This window comes from Oncorhynchus masou, chromosome 2 (assembly GCF_036934945.1).
Source record: "Oncorhynchus masou masou isolate Uvic2021 chromosome 2, UVic_Omas_1.1, whole genome shotgun sequence".
Taxonomy (NCBI): Eukaryota; Metazoa; Chordata; class Actinopteri; order Salmoniformes; family Salmonidae; genus Oncorhynchus; species Oncorhynchus masou.
This window is the reverse complement of record NC_088213.1, coordinates 15,377,168-15,399,224: the sequence shown is the minus strand read 5'-3', so window position 1 is coordinate 15,399,224 and position 22,057 is coordinate 15,377,168. Positions and strand designations below refer to the sequence as shown.

General features: G+C 48.5%; 1 protein-coding gene across 1 annotated transcript in view; it reads left to right on the top strand.

Moving 5' to 3' along the window:
* Nucleotides 1–22,057, top strand: part of neo1a (neogenin 1a) — a 237,197-nt gene that overhangs the window by 198,161 nt on the left and 16,979 nt on the right. Inside the window, 8 exon segments of the mRNA XM_064988713.1 lie at nucleotides 1,843–1,987; nucleotides 3,475–3,585; nucleotides 4,972–5,166; nucleotides 6,787–6,882; nucleotides 12,984–13,216; nucleotides 18,160–18,298; nucleotides 19,471–19,578; nucleotides 20,883–21,077. Of these exon segments, the coding sequence (XP_064844785.1) occupies nucleotides 1,843–1,987; nucleotides 3,475–3,585; nucleotides 4,972–5,166; nucleotides 6,787–6,882; nucleotides 12,984–13,216; nucleotides 18,160–18,298; nucleotides 19,471–19,578; nucleotides 20,883–21,077 (1,222 nt within the window).

The window sequence follows — 22,057 nt, the reverse complement described above, 5'->3', positions numbered from 1 at the left end:
CACAGATTTAATTAGTGCTGTTTCCCCAACTCACAGATGTGTTAATGTTGGCGCGCCTGTGTGTGTTTTTGTGTGTGTGTGTGAGCGACAGTGGGGTAGTGTTAATTAACTCCTCTCTCATGCTGAGTTCCCCCTACCCGTCCCTACACACACACACACACACACACACACACACACACACACACACACACACACACACCCAGTCTACAGTATCTCTCCTCCCTCCTTCCACACCATCCCACGGTGCACTGCAGGGCCTGCAGCTAAGGACCTGAATCTATCGCTCTCTCTCTCTGCTGGGAGCCACTCCTCTCAACAGGGCTCCTCTCACCAGGGCTCCTCTCCTCCATTCTTTATTTATTATGAATGTCTTTGTCTTTACTGGTGCAAGGCTTTGTGAGGCTGGTATAAGACTGGTGTAAGGCTTTGTGAGGCTGGTATAAGACTGGTGTAAGGCTTTGTGAGGCTGGTGTAAGGCTTTGTGAGGCTGGTATAAGACTGGTGTAAGGCTTTGTGAGGCTGGTATAAGTCTGGTGTAAGGCTTTGTGAGGCTGGTATAAGACTGGTGTAAGGCTTTGTGAGGCTGGTATAAGACTGGTGTTTGTGGGCTTTGTAAGGCTTTGAGGCTGGTATAAGACTGGTGTAGGGCTTTGTGAGGCTGGTATAAGACTGGTGTAAGGCTGGTTGACTGGTGTAAGGCTTTGTGAGGCTGGTATAAGACTGGTGTAAGGCTTTGTGAGGCTGGTATAAGACTGGTGTTTGAGGCTGGTATAAGACTGGTGTAAGGCTTTGTGAGGCTGGTATAAGACTGGTGTAAGGCTTTGTGAGGCTGGTATTTGTGAGGCTGGTATAAGACTGGTGTAAGGCTTTGTGAGGCTGGTATAAGACTGGTGTAAGGCTAAGACTGGTGTAAGGCTTTGTGAGGCTGGTATAAGACTGGTGTAAGGCTTTGTGAGGCTGGTATAAGACTGGTGTGGCTTTGTGGCTGGTATAAGACTGGTGTAGGCTTTGTGAGGCTGGTGTAGGCTGGTATAAGACTGGTGTAAGGCTTTGTGAGGCTGGTATAAGACTGGTGTAAGGCTTTGTGAGGCTGGTATAAGACTGGTGTAAGGCTTTGTGAGGACTGGCTTTGTGTATAAGACTGGTGTAAAGGCTTTGTGAGGCTGGTGTAAGGCTTTGTGATGCTGGTATAAGACTGGTGTAAGGCTTTGTGAGGCTGGTATAAGACTGGTGCAAGGCTTTGTGAGGCTTTGTGAGGCTGGTATAAGACTGGTGTAAGGCTTTGTGAGGCTGGTATAAGACTGGTGTAAGGCTTTGTGAGGCTGGTATAAGACTGGTGTAAGGCTTTGTGAGGCTGGTATAAGACTGGTGTAAGGCTTTGTGAGGCTGGTATAAGACTGGTGTAAGGCTTTGTGAGGCTGGTATAAGACTGGTGTAAGGCTTTGTGAGGCCGGTGTAAAGTGGCCTTTTGACCTTACACCAGCCTTGGTCAGGTTAGCCCTGTGACGTCAATGTCACAGCGAGTGGTGTTACTGTGTATTGCCATAACCACCCACTCATTGCCCTGGTGTGATTTTATCTGCAAAGTCCTGTGGTTGTCATTCCACCTCTACAGTCAATGGTGGTAGCTGGAGATTATTCAGTATTGTCCTTGGGTTGGGCTCGAATCCATTGCAATTCAGGAAGTGAAATGAAATTTGTGAATGGAAAAAGTTGACATTGAAAACAGTGGGTCAGTTTTCTGTGAATATGACCATTTCCCTGTGGTTCAGCAGTAGAAACTGTAACCCCCCGTGTCTTAGACTATGTACTCACTGTGTGTCGTTCCACCCCCCTACCCAGAGCATCATGGTCCGGTGGCAGCCCCCACCACCAGGCGCCCAGAACGGCGAGATTACTGGGTATAAGATCCGTTACCGGAAAGGGACGCGGAAGAGCGAGGCGGCAGAAACCACGGGAGGCACCCAGCTATTCCAACTCATCGACGGTAAGCTCTCCTATCATACCAAGTCACGTACTCATCACATGACTCATCACATGACTCATTGTGGAGTTGAATCAGTCATGCACATGCAATATCTTACATGGGAAATCATGTGATTATTGATTAGCGTGTACTCAAACAAGTCTAGTTTTCAGATAGGCCGAAGGCTCTGTGGTTACTGCTGGTAGTTTAACTTTGGAGCCAATTGGAAGTTTCTAAGTTGAATACTGTGGTCCCATAGGACCAGATGTTGTATCACTGGAGCGGTTTTCATTTGAGCCTTTTGTCTGGCGTGTTGTTTGGAGTCATGATTTTCCTTCATCGTCTGTGTTACTTCAGACAGTCACCTGTTCTCAACATCTCACATCCAAACTGATATTATACCGTTACTGTAGTACAATAGATATCAGACTGTAGCGACGGCAATGAATATTACATGTTGTCTCAGCAACTTTTCTGTCCCCGTCTCACGCTGTGTGGTGCAGCATCAAAGAGAATACACACTTGAAAGTCTAACCCGATTTATATTTGGGGTGCAACATGGGTGTTTGTTGGTTCAAAGGCATTTAAGCTAGAGATTTTCTTTCTCGAGCCTTGGAGTCCTGGAGTGTCTGGGTGGTTTTCAGCAGTCTGCCTCAGGGACAGCCCGTAGTAGTGAAGGGAGAGACGACACGATTAGCATTTAGCGTCCAAACCGATAAGTCCAATCCGACTCTTAAGAAAACGTGTGCACCAGTTAGCACAGCTACATGTTCTTTAAAGACAGCGGGCGGTTCCCACCACTTTGAATCTCCAAAACACGCCCGTGGCGGTGATATAGCCGACCCAGCAATGTGGCTGGGATGGTGGTCCAAGCAGGGGTCCAGCTCCTCACCTCCAGGAGTGAACAGTGTCCTCTTTCTTCTCAGAGTCTCTATTGGGAACGGCTTGCTTGGGCTACATTCAAACTGCTCATGTGTAAATTCCCCCACCGACGCGTCGTGATCAATGGCAGAAGGTTCATCTCTATCAAACCCATTGGATTGGAAAGAGAGGAATGTTAATTGCGCCACGACGACAAACTCTCTTGATCCCACCCCTGACAGAGTTATAGATTTTCCCTTCACACAAGCAAAGAAATATTGGACTTCCTCTTGAAATATTACGGCTTCAAATATTTAGTGTGTCTGCATGCCCAGCTCGATTGAGTGGTGGAGTGAGGGATGCACTGCTCGTACATCCTTTAAGAAGCCCACTGAAAGGACAGTTGGGACAGTTCTCTAACTGCAGAAACTGATGGACCTAGCCTATGGCTGATTCTGCACAGAAACTCAATTACATTTCTTGGTCTGCCTGTCAAAAGAGCGCACGACTTGTTCACTTCGCCTCAAACATTTCAAAGCACTTGATTGAGGGGGAGTGAACAAGATGAGGGCGCCCTTTGGGTAGAAGAGGGAGGAATGGAACTGGGCTTCCTGTCTGATTTTCTATCTGTGTGTTGTTGTGGTCAGGTCTGGAGCGGGGGACAGAGTACACGTTCAGAGTATCAGCCATCACAGTGAACGGCTCCGGGCCCGCCACAGAGTGGAGCACCGCAGAGACCTTCGAGAGCGACCTGGACGGTAAAACATGTTCCTTACCCCTCTTCCCTTAATACCCTGACCAGTCAACTCCCTCTACCTCAGCCCTGATCCTTACCTCTTCCCTTAATACACTGAGCAGTCAACTCCCTCTACCTCAGCCCTGATCCTTACCTCTTCCCTTAATACACTGACCAGTCAACTCCCTCTACCTCAGCCCTGATCCTTACCTCTTCCCTTAATACACTGACCAGTCAAATCCCTCTACCTCAGCCCTGATCCTTACCTCTTCCCTTAATACACTGACCAGTCAAATCCCTCTACCTCAGCCCTGATCCTTACCTCTTCCCTTAATACACTGACCAGTCAAATCCCTCTACCTCAGCCCTGATCCTTACCTCTTCCCTTAATACACTGACCAGTCAAATCCCTCTACCTCAGCCCTGATCCTTACCTCTTCCCTTAATACACTGACCAGTCAAATCCCTCTACCTCAGCCCTGATCCTTACCTCTTCCCTTAATACACTGACCAGTCAAATCCCTCTACCTCAGCCCTGATCCTTACCTCTTCCCTTAATACACTGACCAGTCAAATCCCTCTACCTCAGCCCTGATCCTTACCTCTTCCCTTAATACACTGACCAGTCAAATCCCTCTACCTCAGCCCTGATCCTTACCTCTTCCCTTAATACACTGACTTCCCTCTACCTCAGCCCTGATCCTTACCTCTCTTCCCTTAATACACTGACCAGTCAAATCCCTCTACCTCAGCCCTGATCCTTACCTCTTCCCTTAATACACTGACCAGTCAAATCCCTCTACCTCAGCCCTGATCCTTACCTCTTCCCTTAATACACTGACCAGTCAAATCCCTCTACCTCAGCCCTGATCCTTACCTCTTCCCTTAATACACTGACCAGTCAAATCCCTCTACCTCAGCCCTGATCCTTACCTCTTCCCTTAATACACTGACCAGTCAAATCCCTCTACCTCAGCCCTGATCCTTACCTCTCTTCCCTTAATACACTGACCAGTCAACTCAGCCCTGATCCTTACCTCTCTTCCCTTAATACACTGACCAGTCAAATCCCTCTACCTCAGCCCTGATCCTTACCTCTCTTCCCTTAATACACTGACCAGTCAAATCCCTCTACCTCAGCCCTGATCTTGACTACTTTCACTAGTCTGAATTGTTCAGGGCCAACATGTTTTGTTTACTTGTTGGTTTATCAGCATCATAAATACCTTCAAACCCTCTTTTAATGTGGTCTCATTGCTACCTTTATATTTATGGTTTAGTTTTAATGTATTTTATTGTCTTGATTCTAGTCTAAAGTATATGGAGTGTTTAATATTTGTTGTGTTTAATTTCTTTATTGTGTTATAATTTGATATAAGTTTGATCTCCTGAGTTTTCCTCCCTCCAGAGTCCAGGGTGCCAGACATCCCCAGCTCGCTACATGTGCGCCCGCTGGTCAACAGCATCGTGGTGAGCTGGACGCCGCCGGAGAACCAGGACATGGTGGTACGAGGCTACACCATCGGCTATGGCATCGGTAGCCCCCACGCCCAGACCATCAAGGTGGACTACAAGCAGCGCTACTACAGCATTGAGAACCTAGGTGAGCACACCCTGTTGTTGCCCTCTGGGTTGTTGCCCTCTGGGTTGTTGCCGTCATAGTTGATAGTGTGTTGTTGTGGAACCATGTTCTTGATGCATGACTATGAACAGTCTTTGACTGCATGGCTGGCTGTGCTTCATAGTGTCCTGTAGCCTACTGTAATTACAACATGGTTAGGGGGGACCACTATGATAATGTTGCATAATTTAGCTTTTCATTAAAACCCCAACGAGAGAATGGGTTTCAATATACACCTTTTGTCAAGATGATGAATATCCTGATCCTATGAGGAGAGGGTCTCAAGAGTCTGGACTTGATTAGCTACATTATTTCATAATGCGTTCTCTCTCCCCCTCCTTCTCGCTCCCTGCCCCTCTCGCTCCCTGCCCCTCTCTCTCACTCTCCGTCTCGCTCCCTGCCTCTCGCTCCCTGCCTCTCGCTCCCTGCCTCTCGCTCCCTGCCTCTCTCTCTCACTCTCCGTCTCTCTCTCTCCCCCTCCTTCTCGCTCCCTGCCTCTCGCTCCCTGCCTCTCGCTCCCTGCCCCTCTCTCTCACTCTCCGTCTCGCTCCCTGCCTCTCGCTCACTGCCCCTCTCGCTCACTGCCCCTCTCCCCCGCTCTCCCTGCCGCTCTCTCTCCCTCTCTCTCCCTGCCGCTCTCTCTCCCTCTCTCTCCCTGCCGCTCTCTCTCCCTCTCCCTGCCGCTCTCTCTCCCTGCCGCTCTCTCTCCCTGCCGCTCTCTCTCCCTCTCCCTGCCGCTCTCTCTCCCTGCCGCTCTCTCTCCCTGGCCCTGCCGCTCTCTCCCTGCCCCTCTCTCCCCTGCCCCTCTCTCTCCCTGCCCCTCTCTCTCCCTGCCCCTCTCTCCCTGCCCTCTCTCTCCCTGCCTGCTCTCTCTCCCTGCCTGCTCTCTCTCCCTGCCGCTCTCTCTCCCTGCCGCTCTCTCTCCCTGCCGCTCTCTCCCTGCCGCTCTCTCTCCCTGCCGCTCTCTCTCCCTGCCGCTCTCTCTCCCTGCCGCTCTCTCTCCCTGCCGCTCTCTCTCCCTGCCGCTCTCTCTCCCTGCCGCTCTCTCTCCCTGCCGCTCTCTCTCCCTGGCCCTCTCTCTCCCTGGCCCTCTCTCTCCCTGGCCCTCTCTCTCTCCTGGCCCTCTCTCTCCCCCTCTCTCTCCCCCTCTCTCTCCCTCTCTGGCCCTCTCTCTCCCTCTCTCTGGCCCTCTCTCTCTCTCTCTGGCCCTCTCTCTCTCCTCTCTGGCCCTCTCTCTCTCTCTCTCTCTCTCTCTCTCTGGCCCTCTCTCTCTCTCTCTCTCTCTGGCCCTCTCTCTCTCTCTCTCTCTCTCTCTCTCTCTCTCTCTCCCTCTCTCTCTCTCTCTCTCTCTCTGGCCCTCTCTCTCTCTCTCTCTCTCTCTCTGGCCCTCTCTCTCTCTCTCTCTCTCTCTGGCCCTCTCTCTCTCTCTCTCTGGCCCTCTCTCTCCCTCTCTCTCTGGCCCTCTCTCTCTGGCCCTCCCTCTCTGGCCCTCTCTCTCCCTCTCTGGCCCTCTCTCTCCCTCTCTGGCCCTCTCTCTCCCTCTCTGGCTCTCTCTCTCCCTCTCTGGCCCTCTCTCTCCCTCTGGCCCTCTCCTTCCCTCAGACCCCAGCTCCCACTATGTGATAACCCTGAAGGCCTTCAACAACGTGGGGGAGGGGATCCCTGTATACGAGAGCGCCATCACCAGGCCACAGTCAGGTAGGACACCTACACAATACCCCTACACCCTGAATACTGGAGTAATGGAATGGTCTCATGGACACACCCTAAATAGCCTTACCAGTGAGATGGTCACTAATACCCTCCATACTGGACCGGTGAAATGGTCTTTTAATGGAGAAGTGGTTTCATCCATAAAAACGTATGCTGGTATCGTTTCTGTTTGCTGCCATATTTCAGTGGGGAGTGAGAAGTCATTTAACTCCCTTAAAGAAGGAATCTGACTGTAGTCTTTGACCAATGTTACATCACCACCATCATCATCATCAATAAATATACCCTGACGCGGCTTGACTCCAAATAACTTCAGAGATACGCTTACTAAAACCTCATGTTTTTTATTTGACCAACGAGAGCCTTGACTTTATATTAGACATTATTCCTCCTGCATTCATATGGTGCAGTTTACCTTCCATCAGACCTGATCGTTAGGATCAACTTGTCAGAGAGCATCTCTGACCTGCCATTCTCTCTGTGGTAATTGACTTTCCCTTTGTCACTAATATCACTGCACAAAACAAGTGGTCCCGGCTCATCTCAGGCCTGTCTCCCAGAGAATAATAAGGAAATATCCTCCAATCCAGATTTCTCTAATCTGAGGACAGCTACTCAGACAATTAGCTGATATTTAGGTCACAATACCAAATGCCAACAATTGAACACAAAGTATGAATTGCTAGCAGGAAGTCGCTGCTCAACATAGCTCTGTAGAGTATGCCACATTTTTTGACAGGAGTGTAGGCTGTACCCTGTGTCGAGGCACCCCCAGGGAACTAGGAGTGTAGGCTGTACCCTGTGTCGAGGCACCCCCAGGGAACTAGGCACCCCCAGGGAACTAGGGTGTAGGCTGTACCCTAGGAGGCACCCCCAGTAGGCTGTACCCTGTGTCGAGGCACCCCCAGGGAACTAGGAGTGTAGGCTGTAGTGTCGAGGCACCCCCAGGGAACTAGGAGTGTAGGCTGTACCCTGGCTAGGAGTGTAGGCTGTACCCTGTGTCGAGGCACCCCCAGGGAACTAGGAGTGTAGGCTGTACCCTGTGTCGAGGCACCCCCAGGGAACTAGGAGTGTAGGCTGTACCCTGTGTCGAGGCACCCCCAGGGAACTAGGAGTGTAGGCTGTACCCTGTGTGGAGGCACCCCCAGGGAACTAGGAGTGTAGGCTGTACCCTGTGTCGAGGCACCCCCAGGGAACTAGGAGTGTAGGCTGTACCCTGTGTTGCGGCACCCCCAGGGAACTAGGAGTGTAGGCTGTACCCTGTGTCGAGGCACCCCCAGGGAACTAGGAGTGTAGGCTGTACCCTGTGTCGAGGCACCCCCCCAGGGAACTAGGAGTGTAGGCTGTACCCTGTGTCGAGGCACCCCCAGGGAACTAGGAGTGTAGGCTGTACCCTGTGTCGAGGCACCCCCAGGGAACTAGGAGTGTAGGCTGTACCCTGTGTCGAGGCACCCCCAGGGAACTAGGAGTGTAGGCTGTACCCTGTGTCGAGGCACCCCCAGGGAACTAGGAGTGTAGGCTGTACCCTGTGTCGAGGCACCCCCAGGGAGGCTGTACTAGGGAACTAGGAGTGTAGGCTGTACCCTGTGTCCACCCCCAGGGAACTAGGAGTGTAGGCTGTACCCTGGCACACCCCAGGGAACTAGGAGTGTAGGCTGTACCCTGTGTGGAGGCACCCCCAGGGAACTAGGAGTGTAGGCTGTACCCTGTGTGAGGCACCCCCAGGGAACTAGGAGTGTAGGCTGTACCCTGTGTCGAGGCACCCCCAGGGAACTAGGAGTGTAGGCTGTACCCTGTGTCACCCCCAGGCACCCCCAGGGAACTAGGAGTGTAGGCTGTACCCTGTGTCGAGGCACCCCCAGGGAACTAGGAGTGTAGGCTGTACCCTGTGTCGAGGCACCCCCAGGGAACTAGGAGTGTAGGCTGTACCCTGTGTCGAGGCACCCCCAGGGAACTAGGAGTGTAGGCTGTACCCTGTGTCGAGGCACCCCCAGGGAACTAGGAGTGTGGCTGTACCCTGTGTCGAGGCACCCCCAGGCTGTAGGCTGTACCCTGTGTCGAGGCACCCCCAGGGAACTAGGAGTGTAGGCTGTACCCTGTGTCGAGGCACCCCCAGGGAACTAGGAGTGTAGGCTGTACCCTGTGTGAGGCACCCCCAGGGAACTAGGAGTGTAGGCTGTACCCTGTGTCAGGCACCCCCAGGGAACTAGGAGTGTAGGCTGTACCCTGTGTCGAGGCACCCCCAGGGAACTAGGAGTGTAGGCTGTACCCTGTGTGAGGCACCCCCAGGGAACTAGGAGTGTAGGCTGTACCCTGTGTCGAGGCACCCCCAGGGAACTAGGAGTGTGGCTGTACCCTGCTGTCGAGGCACCCCCAGGGAACTAGGAGTGTAGGCTGTACCCTGTGTCGAGGCACCCCCAGGGAACTAGGAGTGTAGGCTGTACCCTGTGTCGAGGCACCCCCAGGGAACTAGGAGTGATGGCTGTACCCTGTGTGGCTTTGGCACCCCTGGGATCCACTCCTCTCAACACAGAACAAAAGCCCTACAATACAGTCTGCTGTTTGAATACACCAGTGAGCACCCCCAGGGAACTAGGAGTGTAGACCTAGATAATGTTTTGACTGTGTTGTTTAGGGACTGATGTATTATAGTAAATATCCAGTGGGAAGATAACCTTGCACATATGCCTGAGAAAAGGAAATCTCAATGTGACTTTCCTTTCTAAAGTGTAAATCAAACTGCAGAATAAAAACCCTCCTATATGTGGCATCTGATAACTGACTGAATTGCACCAGGTAGGAACATTTAATTCAGGCACTGTAACTCCCAGGCTGGTACAGACACACTGTTCTCAGAGTGGAAAACAGATGCTTTCCATGCCACCCCAGTGTCGAGGCACCCCCAGGGAACTGTACCCTGTGACGAGGCACCCCAAAATCTGGAGGGAGTGTAGGCTGTACCCTGTGTCGAGGCCCCAGGGAACTCCAGAGCTTTTTCTAATTAGGCTGGACCCTGGTCAAAATCTGGCACCCCAGGGCTGGTGCAAAGCATGGCGTAACAGGACAGTCCACTCATTGTGATGGCTGAAACCCATGTCGACTTTAAGCCAACCCCTCGTCACCCCCTCTCTGTTTTGATGAGCCAATTTGTCTGTACTTGCACTCCGCTATCCCAGCATGCACTGCTGTGCAGGGACAGGATACCGGATGACTGAAATGGCATCAACATGCTGCAGGGGGGCAATCCACACACACACACACACACACACACACACAGGCACACACACACACAGAACACACACACATACATACATAGCACTGTGCAGAAGCGCGCACGTACACGCACACACCCCTGCTGTGGCTTTGGCAACCCTCTGTCAGATCCAGCTCTCCTCTCAACACAGAACAAAAGCCCTCCAATACAGTCTGCAGTTTGAATACACCAGTGAGTTGCTCCACAAGCATGTTCATTGGATGAAAAAGTTTGGAATAAAAGACTGGTTGACCTAGATAATGTTTTGACTTAAAAGAAGTTGGGAGAAGTTGGAAGAAATCTAGGAGTGTTGTTTAGGGACTGATGTATTATAGTAAATATCCAGTGGGAAGATAACCTTGGTGCAAAACATATGCAAGACTGACTTGAAAAGGAGATTTTCAATCTCAATGTGACTTTCCTTTCTAAAGCATAAATCAAACCAAAGCAGAATAAAAACCTTCTCCTATATGTGGCATCTGATAACTGACTGAATTGCGTGGAGGGGGGGTTTCTTTTTGACAGGTAGGAACATTTAATTCAGAGCACTGTAGGCTACTAAACCCAGGCTGGTACAGACACACTGTTCTCAGAGTGGAAAACAGATGCCATTTCCATGCCACCTAAAACCACACCGTGTTTCCAGGACCACCTCCATGCTTCCCAGAAAGAGAGAGACACACACACCAGTGCAATAATGAGCATGCACAATGACTTGTAAAATGGAGCGGGGAGGAGAGAGGGAGCTGGATAGAGGGGGGAATTTGGGGGAGGTAGGCTACACCAGATGACCAGAGCTTTTTCTAATTACCACTGGACCCTGGTCAAAATCTGGAGTCCAGGGCTGGTGCAAAGCATGGCGTAACATAGCTAGCAGCGAAGCCTGGACAGTCCACTCATTGCTGCCATCTTGAAGCGTTTAGTTGGCATTGTGGCGACTTGAGCCAGGGAACTACTTGTTACTGCCTCTCTCACAACACCAGTGTTTACCATGTGTCCATAATGAGTACACACACACCTCAGCAACCCCCTGGAGGACATTGTAGTGAGGGAAGCAGGTGGTTGGACATGTACTCACAGTGGCTAACTGTGTTTAGTTACATAACAGAGGTATCCTCCATCTGTAAAGAGACGTGACCAGGGTAACATTCAGTAGAGAGGTATCTTCCATCTGTAAAGAGATGCGGCCAGGGTAACATTCAGTAGGGAGGTGTCCTCCATCTGTAAAGAGATGTGACCAGGGTAACATTCAGTAAGGTATGCCTTGTAAAGAGATGTGACTAGGGTAACATTCAGTAGGGAGGTATCCTCCATCTGTAAAGAGATGTGACCAAGGTAACATTCAGTAAAGAGGTATCCTCCATCTGTAAAGAGACGTGACCAGGGTAACATTCAGTAGGGAGGTATTCTCCATCTGTAAAGAGATGTGACCAGGATAACATTAAGTAGGGAGCAACTATATCATTAAGTAACACAGACATAGATGATGCTAATCAATCCCAGATAGAACAGACACAAGTAGTGCCTGTATTCACAGAGACACTGTTAAGTAGTGCCTGTATTCACAGAGACACTGTAAAGTAGTGCCTGTATTCACAGAGACACTGTAAAGTAGTGCCTGTATTCACAGAGACACTGTAAAGTAGTGCCTGTATTCACAGAGACACTGTAAAGTAGTGCCTGTATTCACAGAGACACTGTAAAGTGCCTGTATTCACAGAGACACTGTAAAATAGTGCCTGTATTCACAGAGACACTGTATTCACAGAGACACTAGTGCCTGTATTCACAGAGACACTGTAAAGTAGTGCCTGTATTCACAGAGACACTGTATTGTATTCACAGAGACACTGTAAAGTAGTGCCTGTATTCACAGAGACACTGTAAAGTGTGCCTGTATTCACAGAGACACTGCCTATTCAGAGACACTAGTGCCTGTATTCACAGAGACACTGTTAAGTAGTGCCTGTATTCACAGAGACACTGTAAAGTAGTGCCTGTATTCACAGAGACACTGTAAAGTAGTGCCTGTATTCACAGAGACACTGTAAAGTAGTGCCTGCATTCAGAGAGACACTGTAAACGTAGTGCCTGCATTCAGAGACGCTGTGAAGTAGTGCCCCGTTTTCAGTCACTGTTTAGCCTTGCAGTCAGAGACCTTCTTATCAATAATGAAAGAAATCATTCTTCTTTAAAGGTGTGGTAAGTCAGTATGGTATTTGTATTTTTTGATCTTGCTGTTCTGTTGCACTGTTGTCTTTCCCCAAAAAATTCTGAAGCCATGTGGCTAAATGTTACTCTGTTGACCTTTACTAGAGATTACTCTGTTGACCTTTACTAGAGATTACTCTGTTGCACGTTCCTTCTAGTTGTAGCTTTCCTTTGAGTGATTATCCATCTTTACTTAGTGTTGATAATGTGAGTTGATTATGTTGAACACAACAGCCCTGGATCAAATCCGTGACAACAAATCGGTATTTGACCCAAGTCTGATTGACAACAGCCCTTGTGTAGACAGTAGAAAACCTTGATGTAGCCAATAGCCATGTCTGTTGATCTAATAGAATTTTCTCTCTTTCTCTTCACCCTTCCCAATCCCCTCTCCTCCTCCCTCATTTGAATAACTCATTAACATATTTTCTACCCTTATTCGTAACCCCCTCCCTGTCTCTCTACACCCCACCACCCCGTTTCGTTTGGACCGGTCTTGCTTTTTTATTTTTATTTTTACCTCGCCACAAAACACACTTTTGGTTTGTAATTTCTTCCCTCTTTTCCACCATGTTCTGTTTGCCATCTGTTGTGAACCTGGTGTGTTGGTAACTGCTGGCAGACCCCATAGACCCTGATGTTGATTTGTATGAACTCTTCCATGCGCCATACACACCAGTACCAGACCCCACCCCCATGCTACCTCCCGTGGGCGTACAGGCCTCGGTGCTCAGCCACGACACCATCAAGGTGACCTGGGCCGACAACTCTCTGCCCAAGAACCAGAAGATCACGGACGCACGCTACTACACGGTGCGCTGGAAGACCAACATCCCCGCCAACACCAAGCTCAAGGTACGGTCACGGGGATGCAGCAGCATGGCCCGCAGGGCCCCGTTCAAAACAACACAGCTTTATTATTCCCTCACGGTTCATTTTAAAGTAGAAGGTGTCATCAGAGCACAGCATAGTATATGTATTCTACCACTATGCCATTCTAATCATCAGTGTGTTCAGCTATCCCACTAGCAAGGCGATTAATCAATGTAAAGTAATCCCACCCACTAATTACATGAGGTTCAAACGTCTCACAGTCCTTCCCCATCTACATTCCACAGTCCTTCCCCATCTACATGCCACAGGCCTTCCCCATCTACATGCCACAGGCCTTCCCCATCTACATGCCACAGGCCTTCCCCATCTACATGCCACAGGCCTTCCCACCCTTCCCCATCTACATGCCACAGGCCTTCCCCATCTACACATGCCACAGGCCTTCCCCATCTACATGCCACAGGCCTTCCCCATCTACATGCCACAGGCCTTCCCCATCTACATGCCACAGGCCTTCCCCATCTACATGCCACAGGCCTTCCCCATCTACATGCCACAGGCCTTCCCCATCTACATGCCACAGGCCTTCCCCATCTACATGCCACAGGCCTTCCCCATCTACATGCCACAGGCCTTCCCCATCTACATGCCACAGGCCTTCCCCATCTACATGCCACAGGCCTTCCCCATCTACATGCCACAGGCCTTCCCACAGGCCTTCCCCATCTACATGCCACAGGCCTTCCCACAGGCCTTCCCCATCTACATGCCACAGGCCTTCCCCATCTACATGCCACAGGCCTTCCCACAGGCCTTCCCCATCTACATGCCACAGGCCTTCCCCATCTACATGCCACAGGCCTTCCCCATCTACATGCCACAGGCCTTCCCCATCTACATGCCACAGGCCTTCCCCATCTACATGCCACAGGCCTTCCCACAGGCCTTCCCCATCTACATTCCACAGGCCTTCCCCATCTACATTCCACAGGCCTTCTCCATCTACATGCCACAGGCCTTCCCACAGGCCTTCCCCATCTACATGCCACAGGCCTTCCCCATCTACATGCCACAGGCCTTCCCCATCTACATGCCACAGGCCTTCCCCATCTACATGCCACAGGCCTTCCCCATCTACATGCCACAGGCCTTCCCCATCTACATGCCACAGGCCTTCCTTCCCACAGTCCTTCCCCATCTACATGCTACACAACAGAGATGTTCAGCACTAACGTTTATAGTCTCTCTGAAAAAGGGAATATCTTTAACAAATAAATTGCATTGATTGCACTGTCATTAGTCAGTGCACTGCATTCACTCAGGTTGTGAATGTGGCATAGTAGGGTATACAACACAGAAAGACAAACCCTTCAACTAGGTGTAGGAGATGCTATAGCATCCTGCCCTAGCTCAATTAAGATCATTACTTATCTCCCTCAACAAGATTAGGTGTGTGGTGGGGGGTCAGAATAGGAATAAAGGCTGGGTTGTTTCATAGGTGGTTAAACAAGGACAAGACAGAGGTCTGGGGAATGTGGGCCTGACAGTGCATTCTGAATACAGACTGTTCATACAACACACATTCTGATTCAGCAGTTAGTCGATCCCTATTCTGAACATAGAGACTGCTGTGTCCATCACCTAACATGGGACTGTCAAGATTCAGAATTGTTTAAATGTTTTATTTAACTAGGCAAGCCGGTTAAGAACAAATTCTTCTTTACAATGACGGCCTACCAGGGAACAGTGGGTTAACTGCCTGTTCAGGGGCAGAACGACAGATTTTTACCTTGTCAGGTCAGGGATTCGATCCAGTAACCTTTCGGTTACTCTCTAACCACAAGGTTACCTGCCTCCACCCAACATAGAGGTGCTAAAAGGCTAGTCTGGTTATTGAAAGCGGATGTAGATGCTAAAAGGCTAGTCTGGTTATTGAAAGCGGATGTAGATGCTAAAAGGCTAGTCTGGTTATTGAAAGCGGATATAGATGCTAAAAGGCTAGTCTGGAGCGACTGCAGTCACTGTTAGCGCAATGCAGCACATTTAGGACAACCAGGTGATGTTGATGCAAATTAGGGGTTGGGGTCAATTGCATTTCAATTCGGTCTATCCAGGAAGTGAATGGAATTTGAGAATTGCTAAAAATCCAGTCAAAATAAATGGAGATTTTCAAGTCTGAAATGAGAATTTTGAATCATCTCCTGAATTGGCTGGATTGAAATGGAATTGACCCCAAACCTGTTAGTCACCCTGTGTTCTTTTGTAGAAAGGCATTGTTCACACTGGACAATTATTCTCACCTTGTTGTGCTCGTCCCAGCTGTCAGAAATGCCTTCCTGTTTCTCACACACACACACACACACACACACACACACACACACACACACACACACACACACACACACACACACACACACACACACACACACACACACACACACACACACACACACACACAGCGTGTACCTACATTATTGAACAGATGGCTCCTCTCCACTCAACTAAAATGATAGGATGTTTTTCTCTCTGTGACATCCTGGATGACAGATTTGTCTTGTTTAGTACACTACAGGACGTGGCTAGCATCACTGGGACAGGCTATTTAGAAAGCTAGGACCTGAACTAGCCTTCACCAGGAGACTCCGACTACCCAGGGTCTAGATAAGACAGTCTGTTGGGCGGAGTGAGGAAATGGGCTTAATAAAGTGATCAGAAGTATTTTCATCGCTGCTTGTCATCTTGTCTTTATTCAAACGGTGTCCACTGTTTTCATGTTATACCAACTACGTTTCAAGTGTTATTTTGGGATGAATAGCCTTCATTTAGTTTATCCAGCATTTTTTATGTACAGAACGTATTCACACCCCTTGACTTACTCCACATTTTGTTGTTACAGCCTGAATTCAAAATTGATCAAATATGTGTATGTATGTATGTATGTATGTATGTGTGTATGTGTGTATGTATGTATGTATGTATGTATGTATTTTTTTATACATACTACCCCTACATTTACATTAGTATTCACACCCCTGAGTCAGTACTTTTGTAGTATCACCTTTGGCAGTGATTACAGCTGTGAGTGTTTCTGGGTAAATCTCTAAGAGCTTTCCACACGTGGATTGTATAACATTTACCCATGTATTATTTTCTAGATTCTTCAAGCTCTGTCAAATTGGTTGTTGATCATTGCTAGACAACCATTTTCAGGTCTTGCCATTAGATTTTTAAGTACTTTAGATTTAAGTCAAAACTGCAACTCGGCCATTCGGGAACATTAACAGTCTTCTTAGTAAGCAACTCCAGTGTAGATTTGGCCTTGTGTTTTATGGTATTGTCCTGCTGAAAGGTGAGTTCATCTCCCAGTGTCTGTTGGAAAGCAGGCTGAACCAGGTTTTCCTCTAGAATTTTGCTTGTGCTTAGCTTCATTCAGTTTCTTTTTTTATCCTGGAAAACTCCCCAGCCCTTAACAATTACTAGCATACCCATAACATGATGCAGCCACCACTATGCTTGAAAATATATAGAGTGGTACTCAAATATGTTTGGGGCAAATCCAATACTACACTTTATATTCAGGGCAAAAATGTAATTACTTTGCTACATTTCTTGCAGTATTACTTTAGTGCTTTGTTGCAAACAGGAAACATGCTTTGGAATATTTCTATTCTGTACAGGCTTCCTTCTTTTCACTCTTTTATTTAGGTTAGTAGTGTTGAGTAACTACAACTTTGTTGATCCATCCTCAGTTTTCTCCTATCACAGCCATTAAAACTCTGTTACTGTTTTAGAGTCACCATTGATTGTCATGGTGAAATCCCTGAGCAGTTTCCTTCGTCTCCGGCAACTGAGTTAGGAAGGACGCCTGTATTTTTCCCCCGTTTTTTTATGTACTCATCTACCAATAGATGCCCTTCTTTGTGAGGCATTGGAAAACCTCCCTGGTCTTTGTGGTTGAATCTGTGTTTGAAATTCACTGCCTACCTGAGGTACCTTACAGATTATTGTATGTTTGGGGAACAGAGATGAGGGACTTTACAGATAATTGTATGTGTGGGGTACAGAGATGAGGGACCTTACAGATAATTGCATGTGTGGGGTACAGAGATGCGGGACCTTACAGATTATTGTATGTGTGGGGTACAGAGATGAGGGACATTACAGATAATTGCATGTGTGGGGTACAGAGATGCGGGACCTTACAGATAATTGTATGTGTGGGGTACAGAGATGAGGGACGTTACAGATAATTGCATGTGTGGGGTACAGAGATGCGGGACCTTACAGATAATTGTATGTGTGGGGTACAGAGATGCGGGACCTTACAGATAATTGTATGTGTGGGGTACAGAGATGAGGGACCTTACAATTATCTGCATGTGTGGGGTACAGAGATGAGGTAATCATTAAACAATCATGTTCGACACTATTATTACACACAGTGAGTCCTTTCAACTTATGTGACTTATTAAGTTAAATGAAAAGCTGAATGCTTGAAAGTCTTCAGTATTCAATGTCTTTGTTATGGAAAAGCCTAATTAAGTTTAGGAGTAAAAATGTGTTGTTTTTGTACTTTGCCATTATGGGGTGGAAACACTCTGGTGGGTTTGGTCAGTGACAAAACATCTCAATGGAATCCATGTTAAATTCAGGCTGTAACAGCAGAATGTGGAGCAGTCCAGGGGTGTGAATACTGTGAAGGCCCTGGATTATTCATGGCTCTTTATTTAAAGATGCATGGAGCAGGTTTCTGCTTTGAAGCACTCTGGTTCTGTTGGTCTTGAGGGCCACTTTGTGGTCAAAGTCTGTACCTTCCATTATGAACTGTTTTTCTGTGTGTCTGCGTGTGTGTCTGTGTGTGTGTCTGTGCGTGTGTGTCTGTGCGTGTGTGTCTGTGTGTGTGTGTCTGCGTGTGTGTGTGCCTGCGTGTGTGTGTGCCTGCGTGTGTGCGTGTGTGTTTTCAGACGGCCAACACCACCAACCTGAGCCACATGGTGACGGGCCTGAAGCCCAACACGCTCTATGAGTTCTCTGTCATGGTGACCAAGGGCCGGAGGACCAGCACCTGGAGCATGACGGCCCAGGGAACCACCTTTGAGACCAGTAAGAGCACACATACACAGGCATACCGAGTACATACACACGCACACACACACACACACACACACACACACACACACACGAAAGCATCTTCAATGTAGTTTGTGTTTTTTAACATGACTACACAGAATATCCTGGTTCTGTCAAAGCTGATTGTCGTGGGTGTTTGTCATTGACTGCTTTTCTCTGATATGTGGCAGGTCTCCTAGTGATTAGAGCATTGGGTCAGTAACCTATAGGTTGCTAGTTCGTGTCCCAGAGGGGAACGAAAATCAGCAAATCTGCCCTTGAGCAAGGCACTTACCCCTAATTGCTCCTGGGTCGCCGGCAATAATGTCTGATCCCATGGCGTGACCCTACTCTCTGAGGGTGTCTCAGGGGAGTGGGATATGCAAAAAATACTTTTCCATTTCAGGTTACACACACTGGTACAGGTTACACACACTGGTACAGGTTACACACTCTGGTACAGGTTACACACTCTGGTACAGGTTACACACACTGGTACAGGTTACACACTCTGGTACAGGTTACACACTCTGGTACAGGTTACACACTCTGGTACAGGTTACACACACTGGTACAGGTTACACACTCTGGTACAGGTTACACACTCTGGTACAGGTTACACACACTGGTACAGGTTACACACACTGGTACAGGTTACACACACTGGTACAGGTTACACACTCTGGTACAGGTTACACACACTGGTACAGGTTACACACTCTGGTACAGGTTACACACTGGTACAGGTTACACTCTGGTACAGGTTACACACTCTGGTACAGGTTACACACACTGGTACAGGTTACACACACTGGTACAGGTTACACACACTGGTACAGGTTACACACACTGGTACAGGTTACACACTCTGGTACAGGTTACACACTCTGGTACAGGTTACACACTCTGGTACAGGTTACACACTCTGGTACAGGTTACACACTCTGGTACAGGTTACACACTCTGGTACCGGTTACACACTCTGGTACAGGTTACACACTCTGGTACAGGTTACACACTCTGGTACAGGTTACACACTCTGGTACAGGTTACACACTCTGGTACAGGTGTCAAACAGTAATAATATAAGCAGCCCCTATTTGATGTCAAAGCCAAGCGTTCCCTCATTAATGTTCCCATACTGACTTTCTGTTTGACTTTCACAGTTCCCAGCTCGTCCCCGAAAGATGTGACTGTGGTGAGCAAGGAGCTGAAACCACGTACCATCATAGTCAACTGGCAGCCCCCCTCAGAGGCCAATGGAAAAATCACAGGTGAGACCACACACACTCTTATCAGGTTTATTCAGTCAGAGAAACAAGTGGTCTGAAACAGTTCTCTAACCTTCTCCTCTCCCCCATCTACCTCTATCTCCTCTCCTCCGATCTCTCTCGCTCCTCTCCTCCGATCTCTCTCGCTCCTCTCCTCCGATCTCTCTCGCTCCTCTCCTCCGATCTCTCTCGCTCCTCCCATCCATCTCCCTCTCGCTCCTTTCCATCCATCACCCTCTCGCTCCTTTCCATCCATCACCCTCTCGCTCCTTTCCATCCATCTCCCTCTCGCTCCTTTCCATCCATCTCCCTCTCGCTCCTTTCCATCCATCTCCCTCTCGCTCCTTTCCATCCATCACCCTCTCGCTCCTTTCCATCCATCACCCTCTCGCTCCTTTCCATCCATCTCCCTCTCGCTCCTTTCCATCCATCTCCCTCTCGCTCCTTTCCATCCATCTCTCTCCTTTCTCCCATATCTCTCTCTCCTTTCTCCCATATCTCTCTCTCCTTTCTCCCATATCTCTCTCTCCTTTCTCCCATATCTCTCTCTCCTTTCTCCCATATCTCTCTCTCCTTTCTCCCATCTCTCTCCCTCTCCCATCCTCTCTCCTTTCTCCCATCTCTCTCTCCTTTCCCCATCTCTCTCCCTTTCTCCCATCTCCCTCTCCTTCCATCATCTCTCCTTTCCCCCATCTCTCTCCTTTCCCCCATCCATCTCCCCCATCTCTCTCCTTTCCCCCATCTCCCTCTCCCCCATCTCCTTTCCCCCCCATCTCTCTCCTTTCCCCCATCTCTCTCCTTTCCCCCTCTCTCTCCTTTCCCCATCTCTCTCCTTTCCCCCATCTCTCTCCTTTCCCCCATCTCTCTCTCTCCTTTCCCCATATCTCTCTCTCCTTTCTCCCATATCTCTCTCCCTTTCCCCCATATCTCTCCTCCTTCCCCCCATATCTCTCTCTCCTTTCCCCCATCTCTCTCTCCTTTCCCCCATCTCTCTCCTTTCCCCCATTTCTCTCTCTCCTTTCCCCCATATCTCTCTCTCCTTTCCCCCATATCTCTCTCTCCTTTCCCCCATATCTCTCTCTCCTTTCCCCCATATCTCTCTCTCCTTTCCCCCATATCTCTCTCTCCTTTCTCCCATATCTCTCTCCTTTCTCCCATATCTCTCTCTCCTTTCTCCCATATCTCTCTCTCCTTTCTCCCATATCTCTCTCTCCTTTCTCCCATATCTCTCTCTTCTTTCCCCCATCTCTCTCTTTCCCCCATCTCTCTCCTTTTCCCCCATCTCTCTCCCCCTATCGCTCCACTAGGCTACATAATCTACTACAGTACTGATGTGAATGCGGAGGTGCATGACTGGGTGATAGAGCCGGTGGTGGGCAACAGGTTGACCCACCAGATCCAGGAGCTGACTCTGGACACCACCTACTACTTCAAGATCCAGGCCCGTAACTCCAAGGGCATGGGCCCAATGTCCGAGGCCGTACACTTCCGCACCCCCAAGAGTAAGTGTGGGGGGGGGGGGTCCCTGGAGGTTGATAGGCTCTGAAAGGTTGAACATTGGGATGATTGTATTAAATGTTCTTATTGGTTGAGTTATTAATATGCGTTATGATGGGCTGAATGGTCAAGATTCAAATAATTATCTTAGCTTCTCTTCACTGTAGCTGGCTGCATTCTCAATCCCTTTTCTATAGATGCTGGTAAAGAACATACCATTCTGTTGAGCCGAGCCTGCCTTCTCTCCTGCTCTCGCTCTCTTTCTCTCGCTCTTTCTTTCTTTCTTTCGCTCTTTCTTTCTTTCTTTCGCTCTTTCTTTCTTTCTTTCTTTCGCTCTTTCTTTCTTTCGCTCTTTCTTTCTTTCGCTCTTTCTTTCTTTCGCTCTTTCTTTCTTTCTTTCGCTCTTTCTTTCTTTCTTTCGCTCTCTTTCTTTTGCTCTCTTTCTTTCTTTCGCTCTTTCTTTCTTTCGCTCTCTTTCTTTTTCTTTCGCTCTCTTTCTTTCTTTCGCTCTCTTTCTTTCTTTCTTTCTCTTTCTTTCTTTCGCTCTCTTTCTTTCTTTCGCTCTTTCTTTCTTTCTTTTTTCTTTCTTTTCTTTCTTTCTTTTGCTCTTTCTTTCTTTCGCTCTTTCTTTCGCTCTTTCTTTCTTTTGCTCTTTCTTTCTTTTGCTCTTTCTTTCTTTTCGCTCTTTCTTTCTTTCGCTCTTTCTTTCTTTCGCTCTTTCTTTCTTTCTTTCTTCTTTCTTTCTTTCGCTCTCTTTCTTTCTTTCGCTCTTTCGCTCTTTCTTTCTTTCGCTCTTTCTTTCGCTCTTTCTTTCTTTCGCTCTTTCTTTCTTTCTTTCTTTTTCTTTTTTCTTTCTCTTTCTTTCTTTCTTTCTCTTTCTTTCGCTCTTTCTTTCTTTCTTTTCTTTTCTTTCTTTCGCTCTTTCTCTTTCTTTTGCTCTTTCTTTCTTTCTCTTTCTTTCTTTCTCTTTCTTTCTTTTCTTTCT